Here is a 13,269-nt window from a genome sequence, read left to right on the forward strand (position 1 = left end):
AAAAGCATTTTTCAGGCTTAGGACATGTTTTCCCCAATTACGAATGTAACTGATGCTACTAATCATTTTTTCTTGAATGCTTGGTCATTGACCCCGTATCCAAGTTAATTAATTTTATGTGTAAATTCCTATACTGTCACCTGTTTGTTGGAAATACCAGATACATAGAATAGTAAGTGGAAAACTTTAAGAAGAAATGCATTTAAATCATTTATTCCTGCTCTCTCCATTAAGAATGAGCTAGCCAGTCCCTTGAATAAAAGGAAGTCAGAACCCATAAAAATGAGAAGGGCAAAGAAAACAAGAATTCCATTCTGCCAAGTTCCATACAGCATGACAAATCTTTCCTTATAATCTGTCCCCTCTCTCCAACTGTTTAAAACACAACAGGGCAGATAGCAGTGACCCCCGAGGCCCAAACTGTCAATGTCATTGCAGGGTAACAAGTTTCCTTCTGTCAGATCTGATCACATACCGGCAGCAACCACAGGCAGACAGTCTCTGCAGGCTTGTTAAATTTCACAGCTCCAAACCAGGAAGTGATGTTTAAGATGAGCCAAAGACAAAAAAGCAATCCAGCTTCCAAAACAAATTTGCCAGCTTCCAGAAAGGCTATAAAGGTTTAAATTTGGGACTGTTCTTCGGTTTGGATTGGAACCTACGGCTTCCTACCTCCCACCCCAATCATTAAACTTTAAAAATTGTCACTCCCTTCCCAGCCCCGCCCAAGTAAAATGACCTAAAACAAACAGAGGCACACACACTGAAAGTCACACACACACCAATTCGTTTTTCTCAATCGCTTCGTTATCCAGATAGTCTTGGCTTGGGCCAGATTAGAGTTGGTAAATTCTTTTAGTTAAACCAGGGCAGAAGGCAAAAAAAGGTGTGTCTAATTCTTGATTCTTAGGGAGGGGGGAGGTGGAAGCGTAAACGGGCCACACCCGGGTCTCGCTCTCTCTCGCTGCTCAACTGCAAGCTAAGTCTGAGCAAGTCAAAGAGGAACCCCGCGACCTCCAGCCCCTCCTCTGTGTGACCCACAGGGAACCCAGCAGTCCTAGGGTGGGGGTGGGAGTGTCACTGGATGAAGATACGGGCCCGAGGGCGTTAAGTTGCAGAAGGGGAGCCCGGGACCAACACAGCCGGGGCGCAGCATCGGCAGGCAGGAAGGGGAGGGCCCAGCGGGGCGAGGGGGAGCCCCCGCGCAGATTCGGGGCTGGGTCGGAAAAGCTGCCTCACGGGCGCACCCGCCGGCCCCTCCGCTCCCTCCCTCCTTCCCTCCCTCCCTCCCAGCACTCCCTGCCTGGCCCTCCCTTCCAGTCTCCGCTACGCCTTCCCAGAGGCAGCGGTTGCCGCAGCCTCGCCATGTCCCAGCCGGGCCAGAAGCCCGCGGCCTCCCCGAGACCCCGGCGCGCTGCGGCGGCCCGCCACACCCAGGAGGTGAGTGGCGTTCCTGCCGGAGCCATAGGGCTGAACATTGGGAGGACCCCGGCTCCGGAGGCATGGGTCACTTCCTCTGCCTGGCCTGCTGCCCTGTGCGCCCCTTCCTGGGCCGGAGAAGGACGCGGGACCCAGAACCTGCTTTCCGGCAGGTGGCTGAAAGTGGCGGGGGATTTTTCGACCCTGGGCCAAGTACGCTGGGCGTGGCGGAAACCAGATTGGAGTAGCCCGCATTGGGAAAAATTGCTTGATGAGACAGGTGAAATGCGGATGAGGATTAAGGGGAGTAAAGTTCATTTGAGACTCCCCGGAGTGTGTGCGGTAGTTCAACTAGGAGTCCTGCCTCCCTCCTAAAGTCCAGGCCGCCGGGCGTGGCTGCCTGGAGAAATAACACTTCTTCCCTAATCAGAGTTGAGCCAAATCTGGCGGGGCGGAGTCAACCCGGCAGGGTGGGGCCTGCGTCGGCCCCGCCCAGGTGCCTTCCTCACTGACAGCTGTGGGGCTTGCTAAACTCAGCGCCGGCCAGATCCTGCTCAGGTGACGGGTGAGCCCGGCCCCTGCTGCACTGCACCCCGTGTCCTCGTCGCGTTCTCCGCTGCGCGACTCAGAGCAAATCGGTCGTCGCCATGGCATTCGCAAGCTGGTGGTACAAGACGGTAAATAGGAGTGACTGTGCCTGGGCAGGACCAGGAAAGGAGTGTGCTTTGCCTTTCTAGGTGTGCAGGCGAAGTTATTGTCCAGGGTTTGTCGGGGAAGGGGTGGGGACCAGGTGCGACCTCCTCTCAGACCTTCAGGTTAGGCTCTGAGAGAGCCTGAGACCCACCCTACTGTGGTATGTGCGAGCGAGCCCAGATGCGCAGGTCCGTGTGAGCACATGCACCAGGCTCAGCTCGAGCTCACAAGTTGAATGGGACAGGAATTGTTGCTGGAGGAATTCCGCCCCTGGACGCGAATTCCTGGCAGAACTCGGACTCAGCTCAAAAGAACTCAGATCTAGAGCTTATTTTTAACTCATAAGTAAAGCTAAAAATTTCGTGTTGTTGGATGTGCATTCTCCAGTGCAAAGGAGGAGAGGCAGCCGCAGCCGGGATAGGGAGCAAGGAGAAAACCCAAAACTCCGAGAAGTAGAAGCAAGCAAGATCTAGATCCTTATTGAAAATGAGAGAGAGAGAGAGAGAGAGAGAGAGAGAGAGAGAGAGAGAGAGAATGAGAGAGAGAATGAGAGCGAGAATGAGAGAATGAGAGAATGAGAGAGAGCACTCTGCTCTGTACTTTATTACTTTGGATGAGGGACAAAGTTGTTGCTATTTAGTGCATCAAAGACTTGTCCAACCAATTGAGTGTGATATCCAGTCAAGCTGGCACTTGTATTCTTGTTTTTGAATCAGGAAACATGATTTAACATTACGTTACTTTCTAAAAAGAAAAAAAAATAAAACTTTTGTTGATAAAATAAAAATATTTATATCCCATTGACTTATGGGGAGAATAGTTTAAAAATTAGTTAGTCTTACCTCTCTGAGCATGTGGTATTGGGAAAAGCAAGGATGTTGTAATCAGACACTCTTTAGAGAGAAACCTTGTGTTGGAATCAGTAAATATGTCACTTCTCAGCCAGTGGCCATTCAGCCTACTTTGTGGCAGACCCAGTACAAGCCTTGAAATACACAATGGAAAATAAGACAGAGTTTTTATGCTCAAAGGGCAGTGAGTCAACGGTTTTGAGCCTGTTTTCACGTCTATAAAATAAGGGGGATAATAGGTACCATGTAAGAGTTGGAGAAGACTAATTAGATTCGTGAATCAAAGTACCATACCCATATACCTTTATGGATTGGGACTTCCAGTTTCTCTTGAGATGTTTTTTCATGAATGCTTCCCATTACATTTTCTGGGTTTTTAAAATGTAGCATCTTATTGATGTGCTAAAAGCAAAAGTCTGCTTTGAGTTATTACTGTCCTGAGGTTCTTATCAAAATGCACCCCATGAATTATCTGCAAATATAGATGGCCATGTTTCAGAGCTGACATCAGTCTTTTCCTTCCAAATTTTTTTTGTCACTTTTTTTTATTGAGTTTTATAATCATTTTACAACATTGTGTCAAATTCTCCTTCCAAATTCTTGATTCTTTAAAGGAAATTATGCTAGAATATTTGGATGAAAATAGTTTAAATCTATGCTTTTAAGCCTATTATATTTAGGCATAGTCTGAGATTTTTGCCAAAACCTCTCTTCTAATCCAATTTTGGAACTATTATACTTCTTTTTTTTTTTTTTTTTTTTCTGGTAGTAACCTCTTAGAATCAGCAACCTGCCTGTGATCGAGCTTTGACTTTTCCCCAACCGGTGCTGTCCAATAGAAATAAAGTGTGAGCCACATATGTAATTTTAAATTTTCTAGTAGTCACATTAACAAAAGCAAAAACAGGTGACATTAATGCTGACAGTATGTTTTATTTAACCCACTATATCCCACACATTATTTCCACATGCAGTCAATGTGCAAATCATTAAGCTGTTGTACATCTTCTTTTTCATATTAATTCTTCAAAATCCAGTGTGTATTTCATACTTGGGACACATCTCAGTTCACATTTGACACATTTCAAGTGCTCATTAGTTGTAACTGGCTAATGACTGCATTATGAGACAGTATAGCTCTAGACATGGAGTATAGCTCTATACCTTTTATTGGGTGGCTGTGAGGGGATGATCACAGACTTAAATGAAAGTTATGGACCATTTTCCCATGACAAAATACACACACACAAAAAGTCCATCCATAAATCTGTTAAAGATCTATGGACCCAATTTATAACTTACATGTATAATGTTTATATTATTACATATAATATTTATACAATTTGTTTATATAAAAATTGTATACAAAAATACACAATTTATATATAATACATGTATGTATATATTATCTGTAGAATATATATCATGCTTTTGGTAAATCGTATAATTAAAATAACTTTAGATCCTTTAAATACTGAGAATGATTGTGAATGACTTAACTTTAAAAATTTAGGCAGAATAAGATAAAATAATTGAAAGATGTATCTATGGTATGTTTTGTTTAAGGGAGTGCCACCTATAAAACTGGTCAATGAAACATTACACTGTATATTTCTCCATTGAATACCATCAATATTATTGATCTTATCTTTCGAAGAATTATGTGGTTTTAGTGAAAAAAAAAACTGTTACAAATCAAAGCTAGATTTTAAGAACATCAGATGAGCTTCATAATGATGAAGCATGAAGGAGAGTAAATTTGGTTGGTTGACACCAGTAATCACATTCCTGAGTTATAAGTTGACTCTATTAGGCCATCTAATTAAAGGTGTTTCTTAGCCTAATTAGACTCATGGGCCCAGTGGCAGCATGATCAAGGAGCCTAGTCATTTGGGAGGCCCCATGATTGTGTCACAAGCCTTCCCTGGCAGGACAGACCACTTGGCTGCAGTGATTTTTAGGAGTAAGGAATGCAAATTATAGATTCTGCAAAAAGGGCACAGGCTTTAGGGCACTGGGAGAATGGAAGTCAGGCACAACTTTCCTCTTTTATTTGGCAGTTTCTGAATCGGTTTACTTCTCGTTGCAGATAAGACTTTTAAATTAAGAGTAATATCTGATGATATTATTCTTTAATCAGTTTGACACTTCCCCAAAAGTTAATTATGTTCAACAAGTACTTTTTAAAGAATGATGTAGCTGGCTGGGGTGGACACAGTAGGTGGCCATTTGAGATTCCAAGGTGAATGGGTGGGTAATTAGTTCTGAGTAGGCTGTCTCAATGGAGTACTAGATTTATTTAAGCAGCCCATCTTGATTTTTTTCTCGATTTTTAATTTTTACTGTGGTAAAATACACATAATATAAAATTTAGCATCTTAACCATTTGTAAGTGTAAAGCTCAGTGGAATTAAATACATTCATATTCTTGTGCACCCATCACTATTGTCTATCTCCAGAACTATTTTTATCTTGCAGAACTGAAACTCTATGACCATTAAACAATAAATTCTCATTCAGTTTATAGAGGATTGTATTCAAGTATCTGTGTTCCTTATCATATTTTTATACTATTGTGAGAATATTTAACAGGAGATCTACCCTCCTAACACATTTTTAAGCGTACAGTACATTATTGTTGACTCTAGGTACAATATTGTACAGCAGATCTCTAGCGCTTGTTCCTCTTCCTTGACTGAAGCTTTATGCCTGTTGACTAGTAACTCCCCATTCTCCTCTCCACTCAGTCCCTGGCAACCACCATTCGACTTTCTGTCTCTATAATTTTGACTACTCTAGGAACCTCTTATGAGTCCAGTTATACAGTATTTGTCCTTTTGTGACTGACTTATTTCACTTAGCATAATGCCCTCAAGATTCATCCATGTTAAAGCATATGTCAGAATTTTCTTCCTTTTAAGGCTGAAACATCTATCTATCTGTCTATCTCTCTAATAGTTTGCTTATCCATTCATCTACCATTGCATACCTGGGTTGCTTCCATGTTTAGTTATTTTTTTGAGGACCCATCTTACTGTTTTCCATAGTGATTGTACCATTTTATCTTCCTACCCTCAGTATACCAGGGTTCCAATTTCTTCATATACTTGCCAATACTTGTTCTACTGCCCTCTGACCTCCAACATCTCTGATGAGAAATCTGCTTATGATCTTAAGGAGTATCCCTTGTATGTGACAAATCATTTTTTTCTTGCTGTTTTCAAGATTCTCCCTTTGTCTTTCAACAATTTGAACATAATGTTTCCATGTGAATTTTGAGTTTATCCTACTTGAAATTTGTTGAGTTTTTGGTTGTTTATATTTATGTCTTTCATCAAATTTAGTAAGTTTTAGGCCATTATTTCTTCAGATAATTTTTTTTCTCTCTCCTTTTTCTCTCTCTTCTGTTTTCTGAAACTCCCTCAGTGTGTGGATTAGTCTTCTCGATGGCATCTCTTACATCCCTTAGGCTGTATTTACTTTTCTTCAATTATTTTTGTTTCTGTTCCTCAGACTCAATAATTTCAATTGTCCTATCTTTAAATCCACCAATTCTTTCTTCTGACTGTTCAAATCTGCCTTTGAATCCCTCTAGTGAATTTTTCATTTCAGTTATTGTACTTCTCCACTCTAGAATTTCTTTTTTGGTTTCTTTTTAGGTTGTCTATTTTTTTTTAAATTTCCATTTTGTTTATACATTGTTTTCTTGACTTTCAACATACTTCCTTTAATTCTTTGAGCATCTCTAAGACAGTTGTCTTACAGTCTCTGTCTAGTGTATCTACCATCTGCTCTTTCTCAGGGATAGTTTCTGGGGTTTTTTGGGTTTTTTTTTCCTCTTCTTCTTTGAATGAGCAGTACTTCTCTGTTTCTTTGTATGCCTTGTGAATTTTTTGATTGAAAACAGGACATTTGAATCTAATAATGTTGTAGCTCTGGAAATCAGATTTTCCTCTATCCCTAGAATTTGCAGGGCGTTTTTTGTTTTGTTTTTGATTGTTATAGGCTGTTTTTGTGCCAAGGTTTAGCCAAAAGTGTACACTTCTGATCTTCTCAGGTCTTTTATGATCTTGCACCTTTCCCTGGGCATGAGCAATCAGTGATCAGAATACAGATCCCCAGTATTTGGAGGGCAGAGTTCTTTTTTGCCCATCTTGGTTCCCAAGCTGCATGTTCCAATGTACAACTGCTTACTGTGAGTTGGGGATGGGGAACTGGCAGCTGCTGCTGAGCTAAGAGCTGAAATTGATGGAAATTAATCAAAACTTACCATTCGAGCTTTCCCCTGGAAGTTGTAAGCCTTTGATAAACTCCAGAATTTCAAAATAGTTACATCAGACGGATTCTGCCAGTGGGAATTTCATCTAGGTGGGAAGATGGATTCTTGGTGCCTTCCACTTCACTGTCTTCCCAGAGTCTTCCCTTTAAAATGTTTTAAGGATGGAAATCCTGTTGATGTGATTCTAAAGTTCTGTTCTTGAAGTTCTCTCATTTTCTGTTCATAAAAACTTACCCAGAAAGCTTTGCAGCTACCACAAAGGAAAAAAAAAAGTCTTTCAGTTAAGAAAAATGTAAAATAATTCCTTTTAATGAACACTGTTTATGTGAGTTGCCTCCTTTGATGGAAGAGTCATTTAACCCAAGAAGAAAAAGACTATGGTTAAAGTTCTTTTAATGTATGGAATTCATTTTGACTGTGGAGAACTTATAGAACACAAAAATGATTTGGTAAAGGCCAAATATGTTCACAGCTGCTTACTGTCCACCTACTATCTGTCAGGTTTTGTACAGTGTGCCATGGACAAAAAAAATTGTGCTGATGGTCCATGCCTGGTCTTCTGCTTCTCTCACTGATAAAAATCAAAAGCACATTCTATGACTACTACAAAAGCAGCAAAGTAACTGTTGAAATTCTCATAACATCATCTTTGACTTAGAGAAAATTCAAAAAGCCTTACTGCAGATGGATCCCATAAGCTAAACGTGGCAGAAAGGCAATCAATGCTACTTCTGAAAACTGGGCAGAAAGAGCATGTGCCCTTACATTGCCACCTGGATATATCCACCAGAATGTTAACATGTTAGGGAAAAGCATATGGAGTTCAGTTGGAACATGAGGATTTCAGAATTATAGCTAGGTAGTTAATCCTTAATATGTGTCTTCTTTTATATGAGAACCCCAAAGGAGGTTATCCTATATTTTTATAGTTTGATAAATATTTTTAGAGAAGCAGAAAGAGATCATGCATCACACGTTTCATTTACTTACGTTTCTTTAATAGTTATTCTCCCCACGACACCTGGCCCACAGTGGCTACTCACTGATCTTTTTTTTTTTTTTTTTTAGTAAATGAACTCTTCCTCTCACACTAGCCTTCTCCATGAGTTTAGGGTTTTAGGTATTAAAACCAAGTAAAATAGCTAGGATATTGCCTTTGGGAGACTCTAGGAAGATATGTACTCTGGAGGATTCAAAAAAAATTAAAACTTTTTATCACAGGAGAAGAGAGAATAATATAGTGCACTCCTCATGTATCCATCACCTTCAATAATTATCGACCTTGTAACATTGTACCCATCTTGCTTCATCTGTCCAACTCCCAGCCCCACCAACACACACACACCCCCCCCATACACACCCTTACGAAGTATTTTATAGCATGGGAATTGCACATTAAGTGTCATCCCTGTGACCAGCTTGGTGTATATTGTTTGAAAAATGTGTTCTCTATTCCCTGTGTACTTTGTTTCCTCATTTATAGTATGGAAATGTGAGACTAATATAAAACAGCGTCAGGAGATGGACAAAGCACTAAACATAAAGTTATCTGATGAATCTGGTTCCTTTGTACTTATGAAAAGTAAAAAAGCTAAACTCTCTGCTCCAACGGTTACAGCCTTAGAAAATGAAACTTAAACCTTTGCTTTCTTCTCATACTCATTTTACTGCCTCATAATTCACCACAGTCAGATTGATGCCAGAGAAAAAGGAGGGAGTGGAGTAACTTTTATTGTGTTTTTAAAATGAGCTAAGCAGTAAGCCAGGCTCCTTGTTAACATCAGCTTGTTTCATAAGTATGCCAGCCTCTGGGATGGCACTGTCACCTCTGTTTTACAAGGAGAAAACGGAAAATTTAAATTCCGTGCCCAGGATCACATGGCCTTTCAGACCCAGGCTCTTTCTTTCTTATTAGAGTTTGTCAGGGAATGGAATGCAGGGAGTTGGTTACCCTGGTAACAAGAGGCTGGGAAGCCAACTGGGGAGGGTGAGGCAATGCAGAGATTGGAAATCTCAGGAAGGCGCTACCATTCCTAGGCTGGAACGACTAGGGGAGAAGCAGGATCACCTTGCAGAAGCTGACACTGCTGCTCGCCTGTCCTGCAGGAGACCCTACTGGAGGGAGCCAGCAAACACCCCTGCTGCACCAACAGACCAGGGTCAGGGCAAGGAATCCACCTGAGAGCAAACAGGTCCACATCTGCACCAGAGAGAATGTTTTCAAGCAAAACCAGCTTTACATCTTGGGCCTTCTGCTTGTTTGCTGAACAGTCTTGTTTTAGAAAGCAGAATACATACAGAGATAGATTTTAAAGGATTTTGCAGGAAATATCAATTTGCACATTGTCTCTTAATTTTTCAAGCTTTTTTTTTTTTAGCTTTTAAATCTTTTATCTAGTTTATTGACCTAAAAAATGTCAGGGAACCTTTAGAAGTTTGTGGAAATGCAATCATTTATTCAAGAATTATTTGTCACACCCCTACCACAGGACTAGAAAATATATATATATGTAATTTATCATCTGGTTGGGAAGGCAGAATATACATTTATGAAGTAATTAGTAAGCAGGAGTGTATACAATAAAGTGCTGATTTGTTTGCTTTACTAAGAACATAGAGATTAATGTGCAATATAAAGGTATGATGTGCCATTAATAGGGCAAAGCTCAGAATGATACTGGTGTGAACACAGGGCTTTAGACTCTTGCACCGAGCAGTCCTTTACGCAGGAGGCCCCGAGTGGAGCTGCCGCAGCCTGCCTGACCCGGGGAAGCTCCCATGGGTGCTGACTCAGCCAGGTGACTGGAGGTCCGGAAATCTCTACTTCCTGTCAGGGTGCCCACAGATCTCCTGTCCAAACCCGTGATTTCCAATCCTTGCTGTATATTAGAATTAGCTGGAGAATTTTGAGAAAATCTATCTGTGCCCAGGCCCACCGTAGATAAAATAAATCTAAATCCCTGGGCTCTGGCTTGAGTGTTTCCAAAAGTGCTCTGGGCGCTGGTAACCCTCAATGAAAGATGAGACCCACAGCTAAATGAAGGGTGAAGGTTTTCGGATCCTTAGGAAGTACAGTCCCCTGCCCCATTCCTCTCCCAGTCCCGTCCCCACCCTACCCTCTCCCCAGATCCTCTGTCACCCCGCAGCTGTGGCGCAGTGAGAGTTGAGCTATGTACACTAGGAAGTCCAGAGGGCACCAAGATAACGTTTGATTGCTTCTACAGTTTGCCACAGCTGTCACTGGATGTGCCGGTATTGATGTCTGTTGGCATCCTTCAGGTTGAAGAAGGAAACTTTTCAAGTTGTTTTCAAATCACCTTTACTGGTTTCTTAAAAAATAAAATGTTTCTGATCTAATTCCTAAGTCAACCATTAAAACACACAACTCAGAATTTTTTTAGTATAGTCACAGGATGGTCCAAGCATCACCTCAGTTTAGCAATGTTTTTGTCACTCCCTAAAAGAAACTCAGTACCTTTTTTTTTTTTTTTCCTTTTTAATAAAGCCTAGGCATTTCGCAAGCACTAGCTTTTGGTGCTCTTTCACAGTTGAGCTTGGACTTGGAGATGCTCAGTTTTTTTTCTGTCTTCTTTCTTTTTAAATATGTATAGAAGTTTGTTTGATTTTATCTTATCCTGTGATGTATACTCTTGGCTGTGTGTGTGTCAGGGTATCTGGGTAACCATAGGGAGGGTGTCCCAAATGTTCCAAAACTGAAGCCGCGTGCTGGCACAAGCCCTTAGCTGGGCGAGAGCAGGGCTCCAAGGCTGTTGCTCCTTGCTCCTGTTGATTTCCTGACTGATTTGTGAGTTTGCTATGGCAGAAAGTTTTAGGCACACGAATACTGTTTCCTAGGATAAGGACAAACGACAGCTATACTTACCAAATATGTAGTGATGCCGGGAGGTGGAAACAGTTTGGAAAATGATTCCTTTTTGAGGCAAGACAGGAAAGCCCTTTATCTGATTTCCTCCCTGCCTCTGAACTCCTGCTTCTCCATTCGCTCATCTGTCCTTCATCTTAGCTCCATTGTTTCCTGTCTTTATCCTCCCAATGAAATGTTTGCTCTTTAAGGTTGGCATTCTGTCCTTCCTGTCTTTGTCTCCTCCCCAACTCCTAATACAAAATGAAATTAGTAAGTGTTGAGTGCCTGATTAATTTTATAAAAGCAAACCAGTTTTAGGATAGGAAGGTTTTGTTTTGTTTCTGCTGGTTATTTTGGTTGTTTTCCTTTTAGAACATTGGATTGAGACTTCTTTTTTTTTAATTGAAATCTAGTCAGTTACAATATGTCAGTTTCTTGTATACAGCATAATGTCCCAGTCATGCATATATACACATATATTTGTTTTCATATTCTTTTTCATTAAAGGTTATTATAAGATATTGAATATAGTTTCCTGTGCTACAAAGAAGAAATTTGTTTTTTATCTATTTTTATATAGGGTGATTAACATTTACAAATTTCAAGCATGCAAATTTATCCCTTCCTGCCCACTTTCTCCCAGTAACCATAAGATAGTTTACATCTGCAAGTCTGTTTCTGTTTTATAAATGAGTTCGTATTGTCCTTTTTTTTTTTTTTTTAGATCCCACATATGAGTGATATCATATGGTACTTTTCTTTCTCTTAGAATGATAGTCTCCAGGTCCATCCATGTTGCTGCAAGTGGCATTATTTTATTCTTTTTTTTAATTGCTAAGTAGTATTCCATTGTATAAATATACCACAACTTCTTTATCCATTCATCTGTTGATGGACATTTAGGTTGTTTCCATGTCTTGACTATTGTATATAGTGCTGCTATGAACATTGAGTGCATGTATCTTTTTGAATTAAAGTTCCCTTTGGATTTATGCCCAGGAGTGGGATTGCTGGATCATAGGGTAAGTCTATTGTAGTTTTTTTGAGGAATCTCTATACTGTTTTCCATAATGGCTGCATCAAACTACATTCCCACCAACAGTGTAGGGGGGGTTCTCTTTTCTCCCTACCCTCTCCAGCATTGTTTGTGGACTTTTGAATAATGGCCATTCCGACTGGTGTAAGGTGATACCTCCTTGTAGATTTGATTTGCATTTCTTACATAATTAGCGATATTGAGCATTTTTTCAGGTGCCTATTGGTCATTTTCATGTCTTCATTGGAGAATTGCTTGTTTAGGTCTTTTGCCCATTTTTGGATTGGGTTGGGTTTTTTTGTTAATAAGTTGTATGAGTTTTTTGTATATGGATTGAGTCTTTCTTAACATGAGTCACATGATCTCACCTAGCTTTTAACTACATCCAGAGTAGCCCATTCTCAGGCTCATGTGGATAATCCTGATATGTGGTGTGACTGAGCTTTCTTTCACATCCTTACCTTTCACATCCTGGATTTCTTTATCCATAAAATGAGCTGGCGGTGTGCACCCCTAGAGTTGCTGTGGAAGTAAAGGGGCTCACACGGGGAAGTGCCCAGCACTGGGCTTAGCACAGAGGAGATGCTTAGAACAAGGTAGATTCTTTTCCCTTCTATAGAAAAGTCCTTCACAGATATTTCAGGTTTGTGGTTAAGTTCTCTTTCCCGTCCTACCACTCCTTCACCTTCTCGATGATTCTCTCACCTCTTCCCAACCCACCAGCTACATGTAGTAGAAGAAGACAAGGTTTTCTCTATTCACTCTGTGAAAGAGTTGCTAGGGTTCCTAAGCTGGGTCAAATCTGACATATATCATTCCCAGACATTTCATTCCACCAGCTCAAGTATGTGGAAAGTACTCAACTATTCCATGAATTTAAAAATCAGGCACTTTGAATCTTTCTCATTGAAAAGACATAACTGATTTTATATTATTCGTAGACTATTGAATATTGAATAAGCCCCAAGAAATAGTCAGGGCAGTGATTTATTTATAAAGTTGCTATTTACTGGAAAATGAATAGTCTTAGGTAATTCTTGTTAATTCTCTTGGAGTGATGATATAGTTATATAGGAAGAAGTCCTCAATTTAAGAAGATGCTTGGTGAATGTTTAGGGGTAAAGTT

The 13,269-nt window shown here is 40.6% G+C and overlaps 1 protein-coding gene across 8 annotated transcripts in view; it reads left to right on the forward strand.

The window, feature by feature from the left end:
- The first annotated feature begins 1,262 nt into the window (after positions 1-1,262).
- Positions 1,263-13,269, forward strand: part of CAST (calpastatin) — a 103,014-nt gene continuing 91,007 nt past the window's right edge. For 2 of the 8 annotated variants that reach the window (XM_074360381.1, XM_074360383.1), the window contains exon 1: positions 1,263-1,440. In XM_074360381.1, coding sequence (XP_074216482.1) covers positions 1,366-1,440 — 75 coding nt within the window. In that variant the 5' untranslated portion in view covers positions 1,263-1,365. Of the gene's footprint in view, positions 1,441-1,938; positions 2,097-13,269 lie in introns of those variants that run through there. The other 6 variants (XM_074360382.1, XM_074360385.1, XM_074360384.1 and 3 more) reach the window with 4 other exon arrangements.

Source organism: Camelus bactrianus, chromosome 3, assembly GCF_048773025.1.
Source record: "Camelus bactrianus isolate YW-2024 breed Bactrian camel chromosome 3, ASM4877302v1, whole genome shotgun sequence".
Lineage (NCBI taxonomy): Eukaryota > Metazoa > Chordata > Mammalia > Artiodactyla > Camelidae > Camelus > Camelus bactrianus.